Source organism: Gasterosteus aculeatus, chromosome 10 (genome assembly GCF_964276395.1).
Source record: "Gasterosteus aculeatus chromosome 10, fGasAcu3.hap1.1, whole genome shotgun sequence".
Lineage (NCBI taxonomy): Eukaryota > Metazoa > Chordata > Actinopteri > Perciformes > Gasterosteidae > Gasterosteus > Gasterosteus aculeatus.
The window spans coordinates 6738582-6764932 of NC_135697.1; the positions used below are offsets into that span (position 1 = coordinate 6738582).

Consider the following 26351-nt stretch of genomic DNA (forward strand, 5'->3'; position numbering starts at 1 on the left):
TAAATGAGAAACTAGAAATAGATTTTGAACCCAGGCCGTTTTGAAGCTTTTGGCAAACATTTTACAGTCTAAGTATAGTCGTTTTTTTACAAAAACATCTCTTAAGATGATGAAAGTGCAATTCTCCTCTGTTCTATTTTCATTGCAATGAGGCCAATCATCAAAAAAAAGTTGAATAATGAGAAAACAAACACATTTGACAGGGGCCAGAATATGATTCTGATCTCTTTAAAAATAGGAGATAGGAGACAGTTTAAATTGTCTGCAGTATTTGAGACTCCGCTTCCTCTCTCCTCCATATAAGCAGCTCTTGTTCTTCATTTTAATTTAACCAGTTTGCTGTAATTCTGCTTTAAGCCAGCGCAAAAGAGGATTTACATCCTCCATTTGTTAAACGCTGCTCATTTTTGTGACGTCACTGGCTTGGGTGCAAATTATGCTTTGCTGTACATATCGTCTTTCACTGCTATTCACTGCGTATAGATAAATATATGCACATATACAATATATATAGCTTCAGCTTCATAAATTGTGTTAATTTATTCTTACACCAAAAGTGTGAAGTTGGCTCAGCATGCTCATGGCAAATCAGAGCAGTATTGTGCACAAGAGTAAATTCTTCGATCATCAGAAATGCAAAAGAAATACCACAGGAGTCACTAAATTTCTTTATTATTTGTATTTCTTTTATGTTATGACTTAACAAAAGTAGCCATCGGTGAGCATGGGGACAGACTTACTAAAACTGGTCCAATTGGAGACAAACACAACAGATAAATGCAGATAAATATAAATGCAAAATAGAAACATTTGCCTGGTGTGCACATATAGAATAATATTGAAATGGTGAGTTGAATTTACAAGTAGGCTATAATCTTTATTCACCCATGTTTTGTTTCACCATTAATCTGCAGCCCTTCTTCATCGTGACGCATAACTTGCCTTTAAGGTATTGGTTGCAACAGCTAATGTATACTCAGATAAACACACAAAGGCAGTCCGTCCGCAGCCGCAAAGAGGCTTAGACTTTGCATATTTAATATCTGTGAGGCTGCAGTGTCCTCAGTAGCCATGAACACAATCCAATCAAAACCCCAATATTTAGTACATGACAATTCTGTCCTGTCCAACTCTTTTTGTCTCTCTTTCTCTTTTGCTCTTGCCCTTCTTCTGTGTTCTGCATGTGAAAAAACAATTCCCCATGCAGATAACATCATAAAGCTGTAGATGACTAACCCCCTAATCCGACACACACACACACACACACACACACATGCACATACGCAACTCTTACTTCTCATCTCAACCCCCTACCCCTCGCAACAAGAAATCCAGTATCAATTAGCACCTTGCTGGCAGTAACAGTGAGGTCCTGGATGTCTCTTAATTGAAGGCTGTTGCTATAGAAACAGCGGATGCTAATTCCTAAGAAGGGCGAGGAAGAGAATGTTTTTAAACTGCTAAGGGGAAGCGAAGGGAGAGACAAAGAAGGCCCCATTTCCTCCCACTGGCAGTAATATCCTGTTAGTGATTGTCAGCGGTATATGACATTATTATAATTATGGATTTAGAGAAACATAAAGGTTGAATTCTGAATTGTTTTCATCTCCTGTAGTTAGTATGATTATTACACTTGAGTAAATTAAAAACAAAGAAAATGAGACTTCTTGATTATCATCGTTATTGTTCTAGTTAACCCTGAATAACTATTTGGAATTGAATAGGTTGTATTTTAATTTATTAAGATGTATTTATTGTTGTTACAATGCAGCATATGACGAAAGGAGATGGCATAGGGGAGCAATGATAATAATATATAATATAATTACTGCTGCTATCTGCAGGTCCCCTAAAAATTGTATGTCATGGTGAGGTGACTTTTTATCTGAGATGCTGGACAGAAGCCGTAATTATAGAGACATTTAAGGATTTGTTAATGAATTAAATCTCTGGAAACAGCCATATCTTTTAGATAATACAGCAGTTCTCGTCACAAGGTCCTTTTAGTAGCTTATTTGGAGCTTTAGATCACATGACGCAGTCTTTGTCAGCAGAAACACAGGTGAAGTAGTTTTTCTTAACTCTTGGCATTTATGTGGTGTTGATGTTTTGAATTTTCTTATGTTATAAAAACGTCTTATAATCCTACACAGTTTAGTATCCATAATATTCATATTCAGGGTATAAGTTTAGAATGTTTCACTTATGTACTCAGAGAAAACCAGTCTTGAATTGCGTTCATCTGGAGGTACTGAGTAGTGTTGTTTGTTACAGAACCGAGGGTTCCATGTTCTTGCTTGAGAACAAAACTTGAGCACTATGAGCTGTGGCACGACATGTCTTTCAGCAGAAGTGGTGCTGTTGTTTCCCAGAGCATAACAGATTTAAAAGCAACGCTTGTCCGTTTCTCTCGGCTGTCAGTACATGTTTAAAACAATCACAGACCACTCAGAAAATCAGCACGGGGAGCAAGAACGATAAGGTTGGTATTACATGGTCACCCACTAATTTGAAATAAGCACTTATGTAGCGCTATTGGTGAGACTTTCTCTTTGTTTCCCACACACATTCCCTTTTTCTCGCACTTTCCCTCCGGATGTGGCTCCTTTACCTCTGAATGACAAATATGGTGGATTACAGCTGTGCCTGTGCGTCATAGCTAAATGCCAGAACTCCTTGAGAGTGTTTTTTAGCAGGGTATTACCTGTAGTCTTACCTTTAGACCATATGCTAACCCCAGGGGGTTGCCTGGACCGGAGGGCTAATGAGCGGCTTTTATACAGGCGGAATGCAGACAGTTTTAATGTTGAATTGTGAAGGACATTTTGTCCAACAAAAATAAGAAAGGAACATAGAAGCTCAATGTAGTCACAAGTGACAGAGTCAATAGTGAGTCTACAATAGCTGTCGGAAGTTAATCCAGACATATTTATTCAGGATGTTTTTCTATTCCCTTGATTTTTCATAAATCCCCATTTTCGGGTTGATGTGAGCAGTTGCCCTGGACTGTTGATATCAGCCCTAATTGTACCACTTTGTGTTTAGTGCTTTTAAGAAAGACCCCCATGTGATGCATTTAGTGTTAATCAGCAAATATTAGCATGCTGGGCTAATACGTTAGCATAGGTCCATTAACATGCATTATAGCCAAGCAGCTTTGTGTCTACATGTGTCGCACTGTTATAGACAATTCAGTGATTAAAAGTGGCCAATATATTAGTAAATACAGCATCACTTTTAGAGAGCAGTCTGAGTCACTGAGAAAGTGATATAGGCTACCATAACTCTTTCAAAAGAATGTGCTGTCTTTTTGAGGATGCACTCACTTTAAACACCTAATTCTCTGTTAATTATTGCAAAGCTGCCTGTGAATCTGGTAAATGGCCTAATGACCGCCTAACGGCAAAGCACGTATCCTGCAGTTACTGTCCTCAGCAATTCAGTCTCAAGAGGAGACTCACACCTACAGCGGCAACTAACCATTATCTTAATAATTGATTAACTCTGTCAATTCTTTTTTTGATTAATCCAAGGTCCCTTTAGTCAAAAGACCTTGTCAGTACACAACACAAATAAGCCGCACCCTTTTATCAATCCTGATAGTTGCCATGGCAACAGTGGCTACATCCACTCTGCCTTCAGGACGATGAGGAACAAGGAGGTTCAGCATCAGCAGGTTTGGAGAATTGATGATCTGAATGCATATTGAAAAATATGCATTCAGATCATCTAGTTCTCTTAACAGTAGGGGCACACTTACCCAATATCATTGTGTATTGTCTCCTGCACTGCAATTCAAATCTCCATTTATTTGATTTTTCAAAGATGCTCCACAGGCTTCTACGAAATGAATGTATTTTCCATTCTAGTATCTTGCTAAAGATTTTTTTTAATATAATAAAATGGAGCCATGCAAGAATAATGTATGTATGTTTAATATATCTGAACTAAATGTCGTACAGAATAATAATGCAGAATTTCTGAAAGCAAGGGTGCAATTAAAAGGGAATTCATTGCAAGCAGGGGTTACACAATGAGTGGTTCATACAGGAACATCTGCATGGCCTTACTTTCCCTTAGCTTAGGTTAGTGCTGTTGCCAGGATACTATATCCTATGGCAACACTCGAGCCTGCGAGGTGAGCAGCTCTGAAAGCATCCAGTTAACTGGCTTCTGTGTCCAGTGGACCGGAAGTCCATACATGGACTTGGCAAAACATGCGCAAACGTGCGCTGCCAGGCCCAAAAAAGTCCCTTTAAAGTTCAGCCGGTTGATGTGTTGCCTGATATTTTTCCCAGACAGAATCTGTTCTATTTGATGTTGACTCATTGTATAGTCAGAGGTATTTTTACATTAAAATGTATTCAAATCCTAATAATCTGTGACAACCAGTTTAGGAACAAGGACGGTTACGTTACTCTTTTTATAAGATGTATCTTGATTTTTCAATGTGTATGTAGTGTTCTTATGTTGTTATGCAGCACAAACAGCCACCTCTGTGAATATTGGACACATAAATAACGTCTATGTTCTATATGAAACTCAAATTGCACCCTCATTCGAAGCAAAATGAGTGCAGGACATCCATTACAAGGGAAAAATTAAATGTTATACATGAATGCTAAATGAAGCTTATCACATAGTCACAGCAAAATAATGGTCTCCGTTTGTGTGAGAGTATACTGCCATCATTTGCTGCAAAGGTGTTACTACCTCTGTTGTGCAGTTTTCGCTCACTGATGTGCAAAATGTAAGGAAATCTTACCTGAAAAAAGCAAGTAACCTTTAATTCAGAGAATACTGCTGTTTTTATTTTTCATTTACCCTGTTCTTACTGTGTTGGACATTCTCCAAGTTGTGTAAAAGCTTTTAAACATCTTTTGTCTTATTTTCTTACTTCCATATTATAAACATGGCATGGCGGACGACAGACGTTTGTGAAAATAATATTTTCTTCTTTCTACTTGTTTCATGCACAGTTTCCTCAATACAGAGGAAACTGTGCATGAAACAAGTCAATTCCATTACCATAGACAGGAGATTGAGTTCAGCAATAACCGTGGTATTCAGTACCAGAGCACTTTTATTTGTTTTTATGACTTAATGATGCTAAAAACAGAGGAAATTACTCATGTCTTTTTTTCACCAGCGAATGAAGTTAAATTCTACTGAAGTTACCCAACAATTAAGTCCTAGAACCAGATATAACCATAAGTACCCGTCACCCCGCTGAAAACTGTAAGATATGACCGCAAAGGCTCACCTACTTGGTATCTGATTCTTCTCAGTCTTTGTCCTTGATGTAAACTCTGACTGTGAGCAAAACAAAGCAGTAAAGGGATCTGTAACCAGGGTCCTAAAGAACTGTCCTGGGAAAAGCATCTGGAATTTAATAGGCCTTATTGTCCTCCTGTACAGTCGATGCTTTAATGTACCACAAGACTGTTTCTGTGAATACCTCAATGTTCACGTGTTACAAAAGCACAACGGGGTAAAATAAGGTTATGTACTCTTAATGTATGTATACAAAACATATACAGTCTGTAGAATTAGATTAGTCCTCTCAGCTGTTCTTCCTTGTGCTCATTTAGGAGCTCTTTTGAGTGGATCCCTGAGGTCCATCAGTTTCTGTATCTTCACATAACACTCACATCCTGGTGGGAAGCAGTTTCTCTAAAAGACAGATCAGACATCAACACACAAACACTCCTCATATTTCTCTGTAACAGTTAATCAACACTGTAGATTCCATCAAACATTTCAGTGGTGTATTTACAGTGTAGTTAGTCACTGAGATACTTTAACTAATATATGAATCAATTCAAAATGATTGTGGTGGTGTTTAAATACGCGCTTCAATAGATAACAAAGGAGCTAAAAGCTGCACATTTTGCACTTGAACCAATATTCCCGCATTTCTAGATCTTGAAGTTAAAAAATCATCTATATACAATACAATAATATTATTGGCAATAAGTATGATGGGTTTTTAAAACAAAGCCCAAGTTGTTGCTACCTAGCTAGTAATTATTTTTGTTAAATCCTTTATCCAAGTTACTGTAATATCGACTCATGAACTAAAGTGGACTGTGGACACACACAGAGAAACACACACAGACACACAATGTCAGCTTGAGACACACACCTGCAGGCAGAGACGCAGCAGGCGACGTCCCTCCCCCTGCATCATGAGTGACTCCAGGAAAAGAGGCAGCGACCTCTGTGTTATTCTGTTTCCTAAACAATAAATAATCATTTAATTAATAATAATAAAAAAAAACATTATGTGTTTTTTTCTCAACAAATTAGTTGATTAAAATATTATGGTTTTCTAAAAAATGTAGTATAATTGATATGGAGACAAAAAACAACACCATCTGTAAACCTCTGCACAACAATTCTGCGGAACTCACAACATAATTAATCTTCCACATTTATGAGTTTGCTTGACGATGCTCCTGCTATCAAACTTAACTATATCTTTGAGAGGATTTTCAACTCAATGTCTCATTTCAGGCCCAGATGAACACAGTTACTGACCTGCCAAGTTGAGGGAGGTGAGCGCCTTGTTTCCAGACATAAAAAGCTCTCCGTCCCTGTAGTGCACGGGCTCGTCGAGCAGGGGCTCCACCGGCTCCACCGGCTCCACCGGCTGAGAGGGAGAAAAGAAGTGTGTGAAAAGAACAAGATTTTAGATTTTTAAATTTGTTTGCTCACTGGGCAGTATTTGATTTATCCTGCCATAAAAACAAAGTAAAACAACCAAATGATTAAAGGTACTGTCGTGTCTTCGTGTGCTGGGCTACATAGAACACGCAGCTTCAGAGGAACGTTGTCTACCTTTTGCGCATTCAGTGCTTTCTCTGAATTTCCACCTTTACTTGGAGTCACTTTTATATCAGAAGCTGGGGGGAAAGATTTAAAGAGACAGCAATGAATGAAAATGAGAAGATTTGCATCTCAGCTGTCAATGGATGATAAAAAACGTGTTATTCGGTCACATTTCTTGTTAGACTTCTCTTCCTTGGGAGCTTTCTTCTCTTTCTGTAAGTTAAAAGATGGCAGCATTACTTAATTACTGAATTACAAGCCACAGATACCAAATGAGTTACACCAATTACAAAGATTTTTGGTTTGTTACCTTTTGTTTTCCTTGGTTTGCCCCTTTGCCGACGCTCTGTGAACTGCTGCTGGCTACTGAGGAAAGTTGGTCTGCAGGCTGGTCAGATTCAATCCCTACGGACGACTGGAAATATAGTTTTAATGTGTTTTATTAGAATGTCTCTGACTTGTCCTCTCCCTGTTACACCAGTGAGAACCAGTCTGCGCTTTTAAGACTTTCAATTCTTGAAATTATGTCAATTCAACACATTTTGATGTCTAGGATTGTGATTGGTTTTAAGTTAGAGTGGTGGTTTGACTTTCCTCTACTTACACGCTGTTTTCTTTCCAGAAGCATCTTCCTCTTCTCCACAATTTCGTCATGAGTGAGAGCAAACTCGCTAAGAATCTAAAAGTTTTATGGTAAAGAGATGAAGGTGTATTAAATTACGGAATATAATGCAATTAGCTAAATGTAATTTGAAACAATCCAACTACTGATTTCAATGCATTATATGCCAGGTTAAAATCTTGGATACCGCAGCCATGTGACGAGCCCCCTGGTCTCCGATATGATTGTTGCACAGTGAGAGCGCGAGCAAAGCACGATTGAACCGCAGGCCCTGAGAGACACAACAGGAAGAAGACTATGTACACCTCAGCAGTCATGAGGTGAAGATATAGGTGCAAATATGGAGTCTGTTGATGGTTATACCTGTGCGATATGTGCAGCACCGGCATCACCGATACAATTGAAAGCCAGATTTAGGTAAATTAGGTTATTGTTGGCAGATCTAGTTGTTGAGAGAGCCAAACCAATCAGACGGGCTCCCTCGTCTCCGATACGGTTATTCCGCAGGGTTAGGTTTGTGAGACTTGACCAAAGAAACACACGACAATGAATGTGGGTTCTTCTTTTTGTGTGCGTGAAGGCAAATCGTGGGTCTATTTGAACGAGTTCTGAGATGTGTAAACGCTTGGTGACTCACAGGCTGTCTTCAGAGAGAAGGAGGTGGTAGCTCTGCTCTGGGAGATGGTTGTCCTCCAATTTCACATCTCTAACATTAAACCAAGGGGAGGAGAACCATCAAGTACTCTCAGTGTTTGAATGATCATTTTAAAACTTACACTGCGGTTAGGGTTGCCGGGCGTCTCTGATGTAATGTCTTATGGGATGAATGCCAGCAGGATGCATACCTGAGGTTGGAGCACAGTGATGCTGTATTCATGAGTGACATTACCATTTGATCGGTCAGTCCCGCCCGCCAAAAGCTGCGACACAGTGGACAGGGTTACACCAACAGACCAGAACAACACGGGGACAGCTGCAACAGGAATGCATCGGCTCATCACTTACTGAAGGCTCTGTAGCTTCACTAAGGAGGGCAACATCTTCAGGAGCACTCTGGAGGTCGGCTCATCTACCTTCCATCCTGTGTTTATTTGAAACAGATTATATCATTTTCTCTTCAACATGCTGCAGAAATACTGAATGACAGCCAGAGGGGCATCGTTGGCTGCGGACGGCTCCTCACGGTGATCGAAAGGGAATTCAAGAAGAGAAGAAAATGTCAAATATGGCTGAAAATATTTATATGTGGATTTTGTGTTCTTACCAAAAACCTTCATCTTCTGGGCACTAAGAGGATTTTCGTTCTCCAGTTGCACTTGCAAGCATCGCTTAGAGCCGATTGGTGCCTCTGGAGGTAAGATTATTTAAAAAATGACAGTCACTGTAAAATCAGACTACTAACATGATGCACAGGGAAACGTATTTCCAGTGTATTGTCACCGGTCGACCAATTTGATTTGGTTCGTATTGTTAGATTACTTAGATTAATGCCTGTTTGGAAAATCTAAATATTGATCAGATTTAAGGTATGTTACACTAGAATTAATGTAGTATGTAGGCCTTTAGATAAGAGTAGCTCTGGTTTACCTGTGAGCCCTTCGTCACCTTCAGTGGTGCAAGTGACGTTTGGGATATTCTTCATGTCCAGAAGACCACAAAGCTCACGGAAGTCAGTCTCCACATTGCCTGAGCACTGATATCCGTCTGTGCGATGGAAGGTTTAAAGCAAAGACAATAAAACTCTCACATTATAAAAAATGAAAAGTTTGAGTTAGTTACCAACCAAAGATCCCAGCAGGCAATTCTTCATTTGGAGTATGTCCTAAAAACAACAGAACAGACAGAGTTTAGCAATTCTCATGCTTATTGACCCCTTGTGAATTATCATATTATAGTTATGCATCAAAGAAACAATAACAAAGTTATTACTCTTACATATGAGATGTAAACAATTGACATGTTTTTTATGACATTTAGTAAAGAACATTTGTAATAAAATAATCAAGACAACGCTGTTTTTATTTTTTCAAAACTACTACTTAGTAACGACGTATAACATCAAAGTATAATTTCCAAACATGTATTATTAATGTATTATTCTGCTTCCCAGGGGGCAGAAGACGTAATTTCAAAGTTGAACTCTGGTTGAAATCTGGTTGAAATGCGGACCGACCGTCTGAGACCTCATTTCAACCCAATTTCAACCGGCTAAAAAGTGGATAAATAAATATTCATAAACTTACAAATGTGGACGTTGTTTCTTTTTAAACCTCTAGAATAATAATATACCACATATTACCGTATAGGAAAATGACGTTGAAAGAAAGAAACGTCTTTTCCACGTACAACGGCTAAATATTTCACTTTTTACTCCAACGAAATATAAAACACAAACAGGGGTCTCTCTTCTATACCACATGAGTACATGTTGTGTTTTCTTTTACAAAGTTATACAGGACTTGTACTTTTAGTCATAACGGAAATTGTATAGTGTGTTATTAACTAACAATTCCCAAGCTACTTCCGGCAAATTAAACTGAGCAGTTTAAGACCAGACTGCGCACCTGTTGAAGGACGCGTCGTCTCACCTGCGTCTTTAGAGGCCTCTGCCTGGTCTGTTTTAGACATTGTTGTGTCTCCAAGTCAAATCGTGGTTAATCAAACAGGTGTAGATACGTTTGCTAACGTCGCTGTAACCCTACAATAGAAAAAGGCAACTCCTCGGCGTCATTGGCGTTACTACGGTAACCGACTGAAGCCAATCGGAAGCATCGCGAGACTTTTGGGGATTTTACTTTGAGGTTGTTTGGAAATCCCAGTTTGTTAAGATTTTCTTTTTGGGGAAACATTATGTGTCCTTTACGTAAGTAAAGGTGTTGAACACATCAACAATCACGGTAAAGTGTTGTTTAACCACGTGCCCAATAATATTACGAGTTGCTGCTAATTACAGTTCATCACAACGTAATTTATTATTACATTTTTATTTTTTCAAAAGGTAGTTTGTCCCGCAAATTGATACTGATACATTTGGGAATAATCTTTCATTTCACTAGTTGTAATTTATCAATTCATTATTTTAATAATATGTTGCAGTGGTGGGTTTATTAATCATATAATTATTTTCGTAATCAAATTTTTAACTTTAAGAAGGTGATTGTTGCCATTATTATTATCAATATAATCATTATACTGATAGATAGTTCTTGCATGATGTTTAACTCTCATGTCTTCATCATAGCTGAATTTTAGAATCTAATTATACTTTTTGTTCTCAAATACCACATAAGGTTTATAATGAGAGAGATTGATTATAATCTTGATTATAATCTATAATCAAGAGTTCCAGCTTTCTTATTTTGCAATCTAAAGAATATTAAAAGCCCAACGACAGATTGTATTCACAATAATGTAGTGCTTTTTTATTTAAAAAACAAAAAAAACAAATATAAAACAAAAAGTCAAAACCAACAGCATTTCTCATGACTTAATAATCATAATTACAAACGTTTAACGAGTAGAAGTATTTTGACAAACTGTACACATCACAAAATGTCCGCCAGTCTGCCATTTACAATGCATGCATCTTATTTTGTGATTGTCTAAAAATAACAATAACAAATCACACAAACATCATACAATGACTGCTATCACAAAACCAAAACCATTTCCTATTTCAAAAATAAAACAAAAGGAATAACGTGATATTGGGTTGACAGCTATATTTTGGTTTCCGTCAACGTTTTAAAAATATCATAACATTTTTATGTTGGTTTGTGTTTCTAGTGTTCAACACTTTGCAGCAAAAACAAGGAGTAAGTTTAAGAGTAACACACATCCATACAGTTTTTGTGCTTAAATCCAATGTGCAGTTTCCAAGTATTGATAAAAATCAATCATGTATTTCAATCGATTTGTAATCGATATATGTCGTCCGGAATGTCGATTTGCTGAGCAACGATCGATTCAGTTGGGTTGCGGAATATAAATCCATTAATCGATTCAGTTACACCCCTAAATGAGACATAATATTTATTCATAATAATAACACAATATGTAGCAATCTTATTTTTAGTTAATGAATTGGATTTCAACAGGGAGTACAGGGATGAGTCTGAATGGTTTTGGTGGCGCTGAACAAAGATGAAGAAGAAGAAGTTGATCTTCCAGCTGATGCAAACACTTGACTTTCCATAAAGTATGTAATCAATTCTTTCCTAATGAAAAAACAACAACAATCCATTAAGGGCATCATTGTCCTTTTGATAAGATAAGTTAAATTCAGCATTCAGCAAGTGTGACCTTTACCATCAAAACTAGATTACATTTATCAATAAATATGCTTCTCTCTTCACTGGAGCTCTCAGATCATCATTGCTTGACCAAGAGCTTGACCAGGATGCAACACGTCAGCACAAACCCCCCCCCAACATATTTGCTCATTGACCATGAACTCTGCTGGATTCAGATAATGAAAGGGGAGTCGCAGGCACCAGGTGAGCTCTTACGACAATGTGCTGGGCTCTGCATTGTCTGGCAGGGAGGACTGTTTATTAGCAGGACTCCATTATGACTCATCTGTACTGAACTCCCACCACCTCCCTTTACTGTGCAAAGCTCTCTGGTGCTGCTGATAGTCTCGTCCAGCCCTTCACAGATAAGCACCGGGTCACCTCCTTTTGAGCAATACGCCCATAACACACAAAGACGACACAGGTCTGCAGACAGTGCTTACAAAATATGAACATGAAATGAATTAGATCCGTGCAGTGATCAATGGATGAATATGCAAATCAAATGCTTGTATTTTTTATTGTTAAAACGCTTAATTTACCATTTAAAACAGGTTTATTAATCAGTGATAGATTATGGATGTGAGCCTTTGTACTGTTTGCATGGGGCCACACTTATCTGTCCTGGACTTGAGACCTTTTAAGATCTATTCATGCCGCTAGATTTTTAGACCTAAATTATTGTTCAATCAATTCTCTAGCTTTACATATAGTTCATCTTCAGTCCCATACAAGTGCTTGGGGAGACACATAGAATATCGAACAAAAATAATGATAAATTTAAATAAATTATACAGTCATATAATTTATTTACTTAACAACAAAAAACACTTCTCGAAAAGACTAATCCAATTTATTACTAATCACATGGGAAATTGAAATACTGAATTAACATGCTTAAAATTGAAAATGATAACAAATTGCTTTTGATAACCTGTTTCAGCCAGCGCAGAACAGGTCATTTAAAAACTTGAGGGCACTTTATCCTCATTGATTTATAGCTATGCATTTTGCATTTCAGGTATGCATTTCATTTCCAAATGTAATTTCCAAATATAGCTGTATTATTTGAACAGGCGCGAGGTTCAACATGTTCACTAGGTGGCAGTTTATTACATGACATCATATCATACTACATGTCATTTAGCTGACCCCTTGCAGTAAGTGCATCTCAACCATAAGGGTACCAACTAGAAGAACAAGAAACAACAAAGTGTCATTTCGTACTGACAGTACAGAAGTGGAGCCCCAGCGTGTCTCTCTGTGCGTGTCCCCCTGCAGTCCCCCCCCTCGCCGCCTGGCGGCAGCAACGAGCCCGTCGGAGGGGGCCGGGTCTCCCTTCCTTCCTCCATACATCCACGGTTTTCCACACCCACCGCCAGACGTTTTGTTTAACATTTCCGCAGGTCACGTCGGGAAGAAGAGGAACGCCACAGTGGCCTCTGCGTGCTCGCAGCCGAACTCGGGAAAATCATCGCATGATGTCGAGGTTCCTCCTCGGAGCGACCGCGCGCAGGTGCGTCGCCTCGCAAATAAGAAGCGCGTCTGATCAGGTAACGCGACTTGACAGCTGGCTTCTTGACTGTTAGCATTAGCGTGCTAATATCAGTAAAGTTGTTGGTATCGGGCAAAGGTGGCGTTTAGTTGACTTGTTCAGTCGGAATCTTGCGGGAAGGCAGCCTGAAATGGAAATGCATGCAAGGAAATCGATACTTAATACGTGAAATATGCTTCATTGTTGGCTTTCGAGAGAGCGATGGGGTTGATTTCTGTGCAGAGAACGTCTAACGATTGCATAACAATGAGTCTTTGTGTTGCTTTTTTCCCAGAGCAGATTAAGCAATCACTACATTGTTGTTTTTTTGTATGAGCAGATATAAATGATTAGTTGTATTGTTAGGTTCACTCAATGAAATAGGAGACATTTTTATATGTACTGTTTCGTCCACCCATGCAGACACGCATGCCTACAGCGATGGTGATTTATGAGCAAATTGTGAGGATTTAATTCTGTTTCTTCCAGCTTGGCGAGTTGGGAAAGGGCGCAGGCAAAGGTGGAGGAGGCGGAGGATCCGTGAGGGCGGCTGGGGGCGCATTTGGAAAGCGAGAAGTGGCAGAAGAGGAGCGGTACTTCAGGTGAGGGACAAGGGGCATGCAGTCCGATGAGACCAACCAGGTAAATGCCGCCCCCCCCCCCCCCCCCCCCCCCCGAAAAAAAATGTAAAAAGGGTCCCCAGACAGCTGTTAAAATAGTCAAAGGACTGGAGTAGAAAGGTGCTCTATGCAAGTCCAAATAACATTCCAGGAAAACTAGTGGACTGGATAGAACCCCCCCCCCCCCCCTCCCAAAAAAAATCGCCACTGGTAAAAAAAAAAAAAAACACAACAACAGCCATTCCATTAGGGACCTGCCAATGACAGTTTTTCTTTACTGTGTTTTCACTTGCAGGCAGAAAGAGAAGGAGCAGATGGAGGCACTGAGGAAGCATCATGTGGAGGAGATTGAACACCACAAAAAGGAGATTGAGCGCCTGCAAAAGGAGATTGACCGTCACAAGGGCAAAATCAGAAAGCTGAACCATGACGACTAACACCGGGAAGCCTGATGGCATTTTGCCTTCTGATCGATCTGATTGCAAAGTCAATCAAAATCTATATTTTGATTTATTTACTGCTTGTCAAGGCCGGTCCTGAATACACTTTATACTGACATTAATACCAATAAAGCTCTTAATTTTTGACATTCAATGAAAGCTTTTGAACATGTCTGTGCATCTTTGTAGGCCTACGGCCTGATGTCAAATGTCAGTTGTGTGTAGGGATTTGAGCAATGCTAGTCTCTCTAATAATTTGTCTGAAGCTGCACAAAGGCGAGATGAAGTCAGTAGTTAGACAGTGTAGCGTAGTAGTTGATGGAGCGCTCGCTTCGACTCAGCGCGCTTCCCGCTTCGGTAGCTGCTTAGCTCTGATGTAACCTTAACTCTCCTCTCTAGCATTGGTCGATTGATGTCCAAGCTGCATTCATACCCTATAAAGCAATCGTAGATCCCATAAATTTTGCAAGATGACTTTGGGTAACCGCAAAGACTGTGTTTGCACTTTATTTAAAGTTAGATCGGCTACAGAAAGACTCAAACACGAGCACTGACGCGGCTGCGTGCGAACACAGAACGAACACACCCGCCCTTCGGCGCCCTATTGGTCACATCTCGCGATGATTGCCGAGCGCTTGCGTTGTTCGGGCGAGCCGACGACGAGACTATAGCTGTCTGGAAATTTGTGTCGTGGTTTAGACTAAAACATTATACATACGGGATTTTTTTTGTACGCGTGACAAGATAATCGTTCCACATTGTATCACACGCCTCTGTTAGTGTCCCGAATTAGACCGGTAAGTTTGGCTAACTATCTGTTCGCGCCTCGTTCGAGGCGCGCGTGTGTGTGTGTGTGTGTGTGTGTGGACGCGGACGCTGTCTTTCTGCACAGCGAGGCCTAAAGTGTGAGCTCGGCAGCTAGCCTGCAAACCAGTGTTATTGTTAGCTCTAGAAACCCCCCTTGCCCTGAAATTATAAAAACGCAGCTGCCCGTTGGAAGCTGCGCCCGCCAGCGAGACGCCGCGCGTGTAAACGTGCGCCTAAGCCGCGTCTGAAGCTAGCTGCACGTGAAGGGGGCGGGTCGGTAGCGGTCGGTGCTCCGCGGTGACCGTGTTGTGTTACCGCGCGATAGCTGCCTGTCGACTCGTCACCGACGATATTTTTAGCAAATGCAATTCCTAGTCGACTGTGGGGTTTAAAAAAAAAACACCGTCTATTGTTATTTATTACAGTAATGATTGTTGTAAACTTAAACGGGCCGTCAACTCAATGTCCGATCACGTCCACGATCCGCGGTTGAGAACAATTTGCCTTGAAGTGGTTGTACCCAGATTCATTGTAACGTTACATTCTTTTGGGGAATCGTGCTGATCCCAGTCCCCGAGCCCGCCGTCCTTCTCACGGAGAACACGTTCCGGTGTTTAGCCCGCGCTGCATTCGTTGCCCATCTCCAGGACGATGGCTGCCGCCGAGGTGAACGGCAGCTCCGCTCCCGTGAAGGAGGAAGAGGAGCCCATGGACGTGACCGCGACGCACACCGAGAACTACCAGACGCTCGTCGACGCCGGGCTTCCTCAGAAAGTAGCCGAAAGTCTAGATAACATCTTCCAGACAGGTGGGCGGTAGTTGTTTGGACTCAAGAGACCTTTTTAAGAGATGTGACTTCTTGCATTGCAGAGTGTGGTAGTTAACAACGCGCTGTTGTTGTTTTTGTTGTTGTTGTAGGCCTGGTGGAGTATGTTGACTTAGACGAAAGGGCCATTGATGCACTGCGTGAGTTCAATGAGGAGGGAGCGCTCACTGTGTTGCAACAATTCAAAGAGAGCGACCTGTCACACGTACAGGTAACACATACATCAGTTGCAGGCCTTTTCTTATTTAAAAAAACATTTCATAAGTATCCTAACGCTTTTTTCACTTTTTTTTTAATGTAGAATAAAAGTGCTTTCCTTTGCGGAGTGATGAAGACTTACAGACAGAGAGAAAAGCAAGGAAGTAAAGTACAAGAGTCCACCAAGGGCCCAGATGAAACAAAAATAAAGGTAAATAAAATAATCTCATCTGAAAACATAAACATGCCTCTGCAGTTACGCCACTCAGTCAACGCTTTTGTTTTTGTTTTTCAGGCTTTACTGGAGCGGACCGGATACACCCTGGATGTCACTACGGGGCAGAGAAAATATGGAGGTCCCCCGCCTGAGGACGTGTTCAAAGGAATCCAACCAGGGATTGGAACTGAGGTAAATACATTATTGTTTGTTTGTGGTTATCTACGTCTGTCATCATTCAGAATCCTGCAGAACATACTACATACTGGACACAAATTGTTGCGCCTTTTCACCCGTTTCTCTTATTCTTCATCAGGTGTTTGTCGGAAAAATCCCAAGAGATTTGTATGAAGATGAGCTTGTTCCTCTCTTTGAGTCTGCTGGTCCGATCTGGGACCTCAGGCTAATGATGGACCCTCTCTCTGGTCAGAATAGAGGCTACGCCTTTATTACCTACTGCAATAAGGATGACGCACAAAAGGCCGTGAAGCTTGTGAGTAGAAAAGCACGGCTTTGCATGAAGAATTTCAAACCCTATCAGCAATCAGGAAACATTTATTGCCATAATATGTCAGACATACAAGGAATTTGACTTGGCTGTTGGTGCGTAACAGCAGACAGTACGACAATGGACGACAAGACATATGAAAGAAGAGTTAGTTTTAAAGGAATACTCTCTAGAGATTTTGAAATGAGACCAACAAGACAAATACAGCTTCAAATTGCTCAATGCTTTACGTTACTGTTTATGTACAATGAGTCTCACAGTTTCCGGCCTCTCCATTTCATTTTCAGTGTGATAACCATGAAATCCGCCCTGGCAAGTACTTGGGAGTGTGTATATCTGTTGCAAACAATCGCCTGTTTGTTGGATCAATTCCAAAGAACAAGACAAGGGAAAGTATATTGGAAGACTTTGGGAAAGTTACAGGTCAGTTTAAAAAGAGAAACTTTTGTCTCTGCACCTGTTAAAAAAAACCTCAGTTATAAGAATGATCGACATGACAACTTTTGGAAAGTTAGATGTGATGTTTTTTTTTATTGCGCAGAGGGTCTCCAGGAGGTGATACTGTACCACCAGCCAGATGACAAGAAGAAAAACCGCGGCTTTTGTTTCCTGGAGTACGAGGATCACAAGTCTGCAGCACAGGCCCGCCGCCGCCTGATGAGTGGCAAGGTCAAAGTGTGGGGTAACCCCGTCACTGTGGAGTGGGCGGACCCTGTTGCTGAGCCAGACCCGGAGGTCATGGCCAAGGTTGGTCTTCTGTCTTTCTCTTCAAAGGACCTGTATTTAAAATTCTAAACATGAATATAGCAGTTATCGCTGCACAGAGAATAACGTCGTTCTCCCTACGTTGTGTGCGTGCATGTTGGTGCACACCTGTGCCTGTCGGTGAGGGTTAGTGCATCAGAGTGTGCCTCACGGAGAGCCCCCCCCGGCTGAACATGGTTGGCTTTGTCTGCACCGCTAGCTATGAGCTGCCGGCAGAGTCTTTGGGGGGGCAACCATAATGCCCCCGGTCCTTTTTTAGAACATAAACATGCGCCCTCCTGCAGTGTAACAAATGTCCCGTCCCTTTGAATTTCTAGGTCAAGGTGCTCTTTGTTAGGAAACTAGCCACAGCAGTGACTGAAGAGCTCCTTGAAAAAACCTTCTCCCAGTTTGGAAAGCTGGAGCGAGTGAAGAAATTGAAAGACTATGCTTTTGTCCATTTTGAAGAAAGGGATTCTGCTGTAAAGGTGCGTTTTTCATGCTTTTGTACTCAATATTTAGCATGTCTGTTGATTTGACGATGCAGTCATGGATTGTTTTATTTATTTAGGCAATGGATGAGATGAATGGGAAGGAACTAGGAGGAGAAGACATCGAGATAGTCCTGGCAAAGCCCCCGGACAAGAAGAGGAAAGAGCGCCAAGCAGCTCGTCAGACCACCAGGAATTCAGGGTGAGGGATGCAGACATGTGACTCGTCACCTGCCCGACTTCTTCTCTCATGAGAAAAAACCCCGAAATGCAACTATACCCTCTACCCCGCAGGTATGATGACTACTACTACTACCAACCCCCACGCATGCCCCCACCTGGCCGAGGCAGGGGGCGCGGTGGCCGTGGGGGCTATGCCTATCCGTCCGATTACTACGGATACGATGACTACTACGATGACTACTATGGCTATGACTATCATGACTACCGTGGCGGCTATGAAGACCCTTACTACGGCTACGAAGATGTGTACAGCATGAGGGGCCGTGGCACCCGTCCCAGCAGGGGCGGACCTCCTCCACCTCGAGCTCGTGGGGCACCCCCGGCAAGAGGGCGGGGGGGCTACGCCCAGAGAGGGCCCCCCCTTGGTGGCCCAAGGGGCGGCCGAGGAGGGCGTGGAGCACCTTTCCAGCCGCAGAGGGGTCGCGGTCCTCGCGGGGCCAGGGGCAACCGTGGCGGTAACGTCGGCGGAAAGAGGAAGGCCGACGTGTTTAACCAGCCTGACTCCAAGCGCCGCCAGACCAACAACCAACAGAACTGGGGGTCCCAGCCCATCGCCCAGCAGCCCCTGCAGCAGGGGGCCGACTATTCCGGTAACTATGGTTACAGTAATGACACCATGGAGTTTTCACAGGATTCTTATGGGCAGCAGTGGAAGTAGATGCACCCAAAGGTATTTGGCAAAGGGACAAAAAAAAGAGGAAAAACAGTAAACAAAAAAAAAGAAAAAGAAAGAAAAGAGCAAAAAAACAGGAGATTGGCCACAATTTTTTGACTTTTTATCCTTGACCCCTCATGAAAAAAAATCTGTATATATCTCAGAAAAAACGGACAGACCCCAGAATTGGCTCGAGATGATTGGCTGGAAAGCCTTTTGGCTGAAGAAGGGAACGTAACTGTTGTGGTGAATCATTTCTTTATCCTTCGGTTACACTGGGACATGTGTCTTTAAAACAAAAAAAAACACACACACAAAACACTTTTATTGTTACGTTTTGTTCCTGATCCTATTAACGCCAACAGTGAAGGTTTCCCCAAAAAGTGGACATTCGCACTCAAAAGTCTGGGAGGACATTAAATAGGGTTATTGCCTAGGAGGACATTTTTGCCCATGCCCTTTCCTCCCTCCCCTTCGTGTACTCCCTTTATTTGTGGTTTCTCATAGTTGCTTAGGGACTTGCTTGTAAATAAATGCATATGGTTAGAGCTTCATACTTCATTTTTTGCAATGGTGGAGAAAAGAATCCACAGGAAGGAAATCAAAGTTTTGTAATGTTCAACGTGTATGCTAGCATTTCTAGAAATAGACAAATTGTGTTTTTTTTTAAACTGATACCATAACTTCCTATGTTTTCTTTGAACTTGCCCAATAGAATTTGGTTTGGCTTACCTTAAGAGCCATAGCAGTTTGTTCTGATGTTCTTTGTATTTATAACTTTTACGTTTGTTCCGTTTCAATAAAACCTAAGCTGAGCATCAGTCAATTGTCAGATACTCAAATTCAGTGTTGTCATTCGGTATTTGATTATCAATTCCAGTATCTGGATGAAGATCTTCTTATCCAAGTATGACTCTTTTGTCTCAACAGATCATCTAAAAGACTGAAATTGCACAGGAGAATTTGCAAAGTGTCTGGATGAACACAGGATTTTAATTATTTTACAACAGACTACAGTCAATTGTGAATATTAGAATTAGTGTTGAGGACCAAACCTTTAGCAAATTTGACTTTTCATCATCACTCGAGTACCTGTCTTTCAAAGTTTGTGTCTACAGGTAAACTGTGTATGCTTTAGTGAATTTGAGTTTGCCCACACTAAATGCTCTTCTCCACTATTCAAGAAGAAAAGGAAAACGCCGACTGCTCCCGCTAGGTGAATTACTTTTGTAAGTATTTAAGTTTGAGAATGCTTACAGTAATCCAGTAGAAGAAACCATGGATTCTTTTCACAGGTGTGAACTTGCTGTGCGTCCTGAGTTTGTTTGATGTTTTACACCTGTTATGCCATGAAGAGAGTTTATTACAGCAGGCTGATATTTACTGAAGCATATATTATGTTTACCTGTTCACACAAACTTTATAGGCATGGACAGTCTTGTATACGGGTGAAGCGTCACTTGCACTGGTATGCTCCTGATACTGACCTCCTAACAACAGTTAGAACAACACATTTGACCGAATGATTTGTTCTTGTGTGCTGAGCTGTTTCCAATTCGTTTTATTTATTTTTATTTTTTCAAAAAAATCTGCACATCATCTCAACTCTCTGCTCTACTTTTCGAGGACACCAAGGATCTGACCATCCAGAGGGTTAAAATTCTAAAATCTGCCTTCTGCCATAGCAAGTGACCACCTGTCAGACTCCCATTACTGTGAAAAGTGTGTTGTCTTTTGGTACCACGGCATCATTGTATTTTGTTTCATGTGTCTGTCCTCTTATTCCAACCTGCCTAGGTGGAGGAGCATTGAGAGCGGCACCAGTAGAATGAGGAACTCACCTGAACGGTACTCAAGGGTGAGCTAGCCTTGCACAGAGTACTGTCTCCTCTCCTTTAGCTATTTGTAGTCACTGGAGAAACACCAGCCATCATTTTGCAGTGTTCCTTTTATTGTTTCCTGGCTAATTAACTGCACAGCGAATCAAGCTTGCTAGTGGGTAGCGTGATCATTTCCTCGTTTTTCCCAGGATACGGAGAACACAAGTCCTGAAGTTGACTTGAGAATCGTTGCCAATGTTCAAATAATTGTGTTCCCCTTATGTTTGTGGGGTTTAGAAAACGCGGGAGCAGTGTACATTTCCTCCGCAGCGGTGCATATTTTTCCCCTATAGGCCACTTGAAACGTCCTACCCACATTTGTACACAAATGGATGTTTCTTTAGACTGGAATGAACAGCGGGATGGCAAACAGTCAAGGATTTCGTAGGCGCCATAAACTCCCAAAAACCTGCAAACATCTGTTCCTTGTCTCTGCTCACTGCACCAAAACCCCACCTCAGCTGCCTGCACACATTCTGTGAACGGAGGGTGGTGAGTATTTCCCCCTCCGGTGCCACTAGAGGTAGCCGTTCCACACCAGCACGGCTGGCAGATGCATTGTTCATTTATCCGACGTTGCTCTTATTGGACATTTTCTGAGCTGTAAAGGTAAATTATTACACATTAAGCAGATAAGATGTTAAAATGTATTGAAACAGAAGTAGGAATACGAAATGAAAAACTGATCAGCTTGGCTGACGTTGGAACAATGGCTGTACCTCAAAACAGATGTGTGTTCCCTTGAACGCCACCAGATGGCAGTAGTAGTGCTACAGGTAAGACTGAAACAGGGAGCACAGGATTGCATCAGAAAGCTCACTCTATTGCATATTTTGGTTTGTATAGAAGTGCCATCACATTGGAGTTTCCTTTTTACAGTTTCTCATTTCAGAATTGTATCTTTTATGTGCCGCCTCTCTTCACCAGGCAGTAAAGGCGCAGACCCCATCCATGTGACTTGAGTTCACACTAATGGAAGGGCCTGATTGGTAAGATTGTTCATTATCTGTACTAATGCTCAGAAGGTATCAACATGTTGCTACTTGAGATTAATGACAACCTATATTTGATCTCATGACCCTTTTACTTCCAAGATCTTTAATTAATTCTGTAGGCTGGGGTTTAGTTGATTTTATTTATTTTTATTTATATATATATATATATATATATATATATATATATATATATAATGTGTTTTGTTACATTTTATTTTTCTTCTGTTTTTACATTTCGTGATGAAAAAGGCCAAACGATATATCTCTCCGATCATGTTGTTGGTATCAATGGTCGTGTAAATGCTAAGAAGCTGATTGACCGAGTCATATCAACATGCCCTCGTCTGTGTGGCCTTTTCCAGCTCTGATTCGGGAGGCCGGGCTCAACCAGCTGCAAGCCGGCAGCGTCGCAGGGTTTCTCGACCGGCAGAATAAACCACCTGCTGGGCGGTGCACTTCGGGGCCAGTGTTCACTGAACACAGACTGGCTGCCCTGTTCCCGGCTCTGCAGACTGCACAGGTGAGGATGCGGTTTTGGATTAGTAGAGAAAATATAGGTTTGTATTCTTGTTGCTTGGACCAGCTTCTCCAAAACCTTGATTCATGTAAATGTCACAATAAAAACAAATGTGATTTAGATTTTTCAACAAAATGTTGTCACGACCTTCATTGGGATTCATCGTAGTTATGAATTCAGTGCATTAGTCTTGAGAAACGCTGTTATTCTAATGATTAATGTCTTTCCACCTGCTCCAGAAGCTTAGGAGGATACAGTAGATGGACATAATCAAGAGCGCCATCCAGCAGACGGCCCGGCCTTTAACAGTTTAAAGAATCAATTATTAAAAGGGAAATGATCTGTTGCTGTTAATTTCTCAATACATGTTATTACCCAAGTAAATGCGTGTTTGTGTATGTATGTTATTCTGGTTTTCACATAGACCTAGTGGTCACTTAAATACTACAGCATGTGCACAACTTCTACTGTGGTCCTCAAAAAGTCACGGAGCTTGTTATGAAGTTTAGTAGTTGTTCTTATGTTAGATGAACGGGTTTCTTATTGGAAACTTTTGTCAGTCTCACAGATGTAAATGTAACCCTATTGGAGATCTACCTCCACTGATCTGTTCTCCATACTTCTCCCCTTCTCCATAGTTGTGGTTTATTTTAAAGGGTGTGCTGTATGCTGTTGTACTTTTGGGTGGTTCTTTAAATGAATTATGCGCATCAAAACAACGTTAACTTTAACTTGTTGGGAGAAATTGCAAATTGACACGTATTATTATTATTATTATTATTATTATTATTAATCCTTTTTTTTATCCTATGAAACAATTTCTGAAGCAACCTTCCGTTTGTACTAATTCCAGTTCAAATAAAACACGGTTACATTCGTTCATGGAGGTGATCTTCTCTACTGAGCGTTCGCAAGTCAACGATTCGCGTCAAGTAGCGCTCGTGGTCACGTGATGCTACTACGTCACATGTAAATCGGGGGGGGAAGATGGCGGCCGCCGGAGGAGAACCTTCTACCGTAAATGTGTCGGATGAATTGTTTCAAAACTTTTACACGGAGGTACGATGCTTCTTATGTGAGTTCTTGTGTTCTTACCGCGTCGGTCGCTCTTTTCGTGCACCGGCCGAGGCTGCGGGACAGCCGCCGCGCCGAGCAGCCTTCACGGGCCTCGCAGACGTTACCGTCAGCTAGCGATAGGAAGCTAACGTTTACTGCGAGGGGGACCCGTCCGTCTGCTGTCGGGTCACCGCCAAACATGGTTCAGCGTCACTATAGAGTCACCCCAATGTCTGTCGACTTGAAGGGGTTCTCCGGGCCGACGGGCGGCAGCTCCGCGGGTCGCAGCGGCGCGAGTCGTTTCGCTTTGCCCGCTCGCACTATCCAATGAATGGGGTCCGACGAGCAGCAGCGACCTGCCGTTTAGACAAGTTTCACTCCTGAATGCTGGCGGAACGACTGCATCATCAGTTCTAAGGCATATTTAAAAACACCAGCAGCAGAAAGCGCAGCGTTAGGTGGACTTTGCATTTAGACTTTGGGTGTGTTTTGACATTTGATCATTGTCTCTGTTAACAGGTGAAGCAGATTGAGAAGAGGGACTCTGTGTTAACCTCCAAGCAGCAGATCGAGAGGCTGCTCAGACCCGGGTCATCCTACTTCAATCTTAATCCTTTTGAGGTAACTATTTTACACATTGTGTACGTTTCCTTAATCCTGTTGGATGTTACGTTACTAGACCCAAAGGTAAGTTTGATCAATAAGCAGATTGCCTCAATTATTGATTCATATAGACATTAAATGTGACATGCGTCATATTTTGAAAGTAATGATAATAAATTACTTTCAAAATCAATGCACAAGAGCAAAATTCAGAATTAAATTCTTTCATAATGTTGAATAAATGGGTGTTTCCCAAAACCGTATCATTAAAAACAACTCCACTCATCAAAAACAGTTAGACAAATACCTCATGTGTCTTTTGATTCTCTCTTTGGATAAACGTAACACTGTTCAAAATCATTTTCAGGTGCTGCAAATTGATCCCGAGGCAACAGATGATGAATTGAAGAAAAGATTTCGGGCGGTGAGCTATAGTCTTCATTCAGGCAGCTTCCTCTGAAGACGGTGATGGTGCCATAATAATTATAAGTCCTAACATTTGGTCTCTCTTAACTCTACAGTTGTCCATTTTGGTTCATCCAGACAAAAATCAAGATGATCAAGTCAGATCACAGAAAGCCTTTGAAGGTACAGTCTTTACACTTACGTTTACATCCATCTACCATTAAAGAACTAGTCTCATGTTGCTCAATTTGTGTTTTGGACGATGACAATTGATACTGTAAAAAATGACCCCTGTTCTTTCTTTGCGCATGTTTCCAGTAGATGGGAAAAAAATGATCTTTAATTTCCCCCGAATGTGTTACTGTTGTAGCTGTGGACAAGGCCTACAAACTGCTGCTGGAGCCGGAACAGAGGAAGAGAGCCTTGGATGTGATCCATGCGGGACAGGAGTATGTGGAGCACTACGTGAGTGTTGGACACATTTGCTGCCACGTTACCCGGCTCGCAGACGCATTTGTCTAACTTTTTATATTCTGCCAATACTTAATCCCGACAGGTAAAGGAGAAAAAGAAACAGTTAAAGAAGGATGGGAAGTCATTGGATATGGAGGAGGACGACCCTGAAATGGTAAATCAAAATTATTATTAACAAAAACATGTTTTTTAAGTAAAATATTAGATATTTTTCATTTAAGATAGTAACTGGTTATAGCGGTCAAAAGATGAAATCATTTTAGACAATTTATGAATTTTCATATGGCAACTATTTGTCATGCTACCAAATAAGGGTTAAACAAGTAGACGCAACGTCTTTTTTGTTCCCCAGTTCAAGCAAGCCGTGTACAAACAGACCATGAAGCTCTTTGCAGAGCTGGAAATCAAGAGGAAGGAAAGGGAAGCAAAGGACATGCACGAAAGGTAAATGACAACGTCCAAACTTTGGATTGAAGCGTCGTGTCGAGGTCACTGTGACCTCGCGTGCGTTCCGTTCTCCTGATCGCAACACTTCAGGAGATGTGGCACTAATTCAATAATTTTTACATGAAATATGACAATTTACCCCAAATGTCTAGTTAAGAGTTAAAGGATGAACTAATGCCATTTTGGACATAAACTATTCTTTATTCCACTCTTAATTCACCAGGAAAAGGGCGAGAGAGGAAGAAATTGAGACGGCAGAGAAAGCAAAGCGGGACAGAGAATGGCAGAAAAACTTTGAGGTGTGTTCCCCCTCAACCGTGGTTACTTTTACACTCAAACACAATTGCTTTTATCTCTTAAATAACTTTTTTTTTTTTTTTTTTTTTGTAACAACCTGTCAGGAAACACGAGATGGGCGTGTGGACAGTTGGAGAACCTTCCAGGCCAAAGGCAAGAAGAGCAAGGAGAAAAAGAACCGGTCATTCCTCAAGCCCCCCAAAGTCAAGATGGAACAGAGGGAATGATGCTGTAAAGTGGGACTTTTAGGTTAAAACCCACCCTTATAAAAACTCGAGTTCTGTGTGTCCTCATCTCGTCGTCTGCAGTCCACTGTGAAGTCGTCATCGGTCATTGGGATACTTGTCATACGAAAATTTCCTCATCCTGACAAACGTAGTTTTGTACTTGGTTTTCTAATGTACATATTTGTGGTCTGGGCCCAGAGATCACACCTGCCTCATGTAAGAAAGAAACATGGATCTTCCATAAGCGATGAATAATGTGGTTTGTGATTGATTGTTTTTGTTCTTTATTTTTTTTAATTAAATAAAGCTTGGTGTTAAAGCCTTCCACACACTCTTCTTCAAAGCGGAGTCTCAAATTGCCGTAAACCGATGCGCATGATTGGATTTGGGAGAAACCTTAGCGTTTTCTGTGATGATTATTA

At 41.2% G+C, this 26351-nt stretch overlaps 4 protein-coding genes across 17 annotated transcripts; 3 read left to right on the top strand and 1 right to left on the bottom strand.

The window, feature by feature from the left end:
- Window positions 1–5065: 5065 nt before the first annotated feature.
- lrrc71 (leucine rich repeat containing 71) lies at window positions 5066–10310 on the bottom strand. 4 transcript variants are annotated; one of them, XM_040189784.2, is made up of 16 exons: window positions 10042–10310; window positions 9237–9275; window positions 9041–9157; window positions 8718–8801; window positions 8459–8534; window positions 8299–8373; window positions 8091–8159; window positions 7817–7976; window positions 7641–7724; window positions 7436–7510; window positions 7142–7246; window positions 7002–7044; window positions 6841–6905; window positions 6541–6652; window positions 6146–6237; window positions 5066–5673 (listed from the first exon to the last, which is right to left on the bottom strand). In XM_040189784.2, exons 1-16 carry the CDS (start codon window positions 10079–10081, stop codon window positions 5584–5586), a joined length of 1326 nt encoding a protein of 441 aa, XP_040045718.2. In that variant the 5' UTR covers window positions 10082–10310; the 3' UTR covers window positions 5066–5583. The 4 variants fall into 4 exon arrangements, with proteins under 4 accessions (XP_040045718.2, XP_077937510.1, XP_077937509.1 ...); XM_078081384.1 differs by having other exon boundaries at window positions 6541–6643; window positions 10042–10210; XM_078081383.1 differs by having other exon boundaries at window positions 6541–6643; window positions 10018–10200.
- Window positions 10311–12978: 2668 nt separating this feature from the next.
- Window positions 12979–14498, top strand: LOC120826403 (ATPase inhibitor, mitochondrial). The gene is made up of 3 exons (XM_040188652.2): window positions 12979–13298; window positions 13769–13881; window positions 14195–14498. The coding sequence occupies exons 1-3, from the start codon at window positions 13224–13226 to the stop codon at window positions 14334–14336; spliced, it is 330 nt and encodes a 109-aa protein (XP_040044586.1). The 5' UTR covers window positions 12979–13223; the 3' UTR covers window positions 14337–14498.
- Window positions 14499–14942: 444 nt separating this feature from the next.
- On the top strand, window positions 14943–22406 carry LOC120826398 (heterogeneous nuclear ribonucleoprotein R). 9 transcript variants are annotated; one of them, XR_013450989.1, is made up of 14 exons: window positions 14943–15136; window positions 15717–15954; window positions 16065–16183; window positions 16274–16381; window positions 16466–16579; window positions 16704–16880; window positions 17183–17318; window positions 17437–17642; window positions 17978–18127; window positions 18211–18332; window positions 18425–18963; window positions 20826–20886; window positions 21836–21897; window positions 22266–22406. XR_013450989.1 is itself a non-coding variant. In XM_040188642.2 (12 exons), the coding sequence occupies exons 2-12, from the start codon at window positions 15798–15800 to the stop codon at window positions 20858–20860; spliced, it is 1863 nt and encodes a 620-aa protein (XP_040044576.1). In that variant the 5' UTR covers window positions 14943–15136; window positions 15717–15797; the 3' UTR covers window positions 20861–21803. The 9 variants fall into 9 exon arrangements, 7 of the variants coding, with proteins under 7 accessions (XP_040044576.1, XP_077937506.1, XP_040044571.1 ...); XR_013450990.1 differs by having other exon boundaries at window positions 14950–15136; window positions 15794–15954; XM_040188642.2 differs by lacking the exons at window positions 21836–21897; window positions 22266–22406 and having other exon boundaries at window positions 20826–21803.
- dnajc8 (DnaJ (Hsp40) homolog, subfamily C, member 8) lies at window positions 21897–26253 on the top strand. 3 transcript variants are annotated; one of them, XM_040188647.2, is made up of 9 exons: window positions 21897–22423; window positions 23996–24097; window positions 24447–24503; window positions 24601–24667; window positions 24855–24949; window positions 25041–25112; window positions 25311–25402; window positions 25629–25704; window positions 25807–26253. In XM_040188647.2, the coding sequence occupies exons 1-9, from the start codon at window positions 22238–22240 to the stop codon at window positions 25927–25929; spliced, it is 870 nt and encodes a 289-aa protein (XP_040044581.1). In that variant the 5' UTR covers window positions 21897–22237; the 3' UTR covers window positions 25930–26253. The 3 variants fall into 3 exon arrangements, with proteins under 3 accessions (XP_040044581.1, XP_040044582.1, XP_040044583.1); XM_040188648.2 differs by lacking the exon at window positions 21897–22423 and adding an exon at window positions 23325–23479; XM_040188649.2 differs by lacking the exon at window positions 21897–22423 and adding an exon at window positions 23378–23495.
- The last annotated feature ends 98 nt before the right edge of the window (window positions 26254–26351 follow it).

Coding starts and splice junctions, on each gene's coding strand:
- LOC120826403 (XM_040188652.2), top strand. CDS start 13,224: ATGATGTCGAGGTTCCTCCTCGGAGCGACCGCGCGCAGGTGCGTCGCC. Junction 13,299..13,768: donor TAAGAAGCGCGTCTGATCAG/GTAACGCGACTT, acceptor TGTTTCTTCCAG/CTTGGCGAGTTGGGAAAGGG. Junction 13,882..14,194: donor GAAGAGGAGCGGTACTTCAG/GTGAGGGACAAG, acceptor TTTCACTTGCAG/GCAGAAAGAGAAGGAGCAGA.
- LOC120826398 (XM_078081377.1), top strand. CDS start 15,798: ATGGCTGCCGCCGAGGTGAACGGCAGCTCCGCTCCCGTGAAGGAGGAA. Junction 15,955..16,064: donor AGATAACATCTTCCAGACAG/GTGGGCGGTAGT, acceptor TTGTTGTTGTAG/GCCTGGTGGAGTATGTTGAC. Junction 16,184..16,273: donor GCGACCTGTCACACGTACAG/GTAACACATACA, acceptor TTTTTAATGTAG/AATAAAAGTGCTTTCCTTTG.
- dnajc8 (XM_040188647.2), top strand. CDS start 22,238: ATGCCCTCGTCTGTGTGGCCTTTTCCAGCTCTGATTCGGGAGGCCGGG. Junction 24,098..24,446: donor TCAATCTTAATCCTTTTGAG/GTAACTATTTTA, acceptor AATCATTTTCAG/GTGCTGCAAATTGATCCCGA. Junction 25,403..25,628: donor GCAAAGGACATGCACGAAAG/GTAAATGACAAC, acceptor TTAATTCACCAG/GAAAAGGGCGAGAGAGGAAG.
- lrrc71 (XM_040189783.2), bottom strand. CDS start 10,081: ATGTCTAAAACAGACCAGGCAGAGGCCTCTAAAGACGCAGGTGAGACG. Junction 9,276..10,017: donor GACGACGCGTCCTTCAACAG/GTGCGCAGTCTG, acceptor TGTTGTTTTTAG/GACATACTCCAAATGAAGAA. Junction 6,906..7,001: donor AGAGAAGTCTAACAAGAAAT/GTGACCGAATAA, acceptor CTTTCCCCCCAG/CTTCTGATATAAAAGTGACT.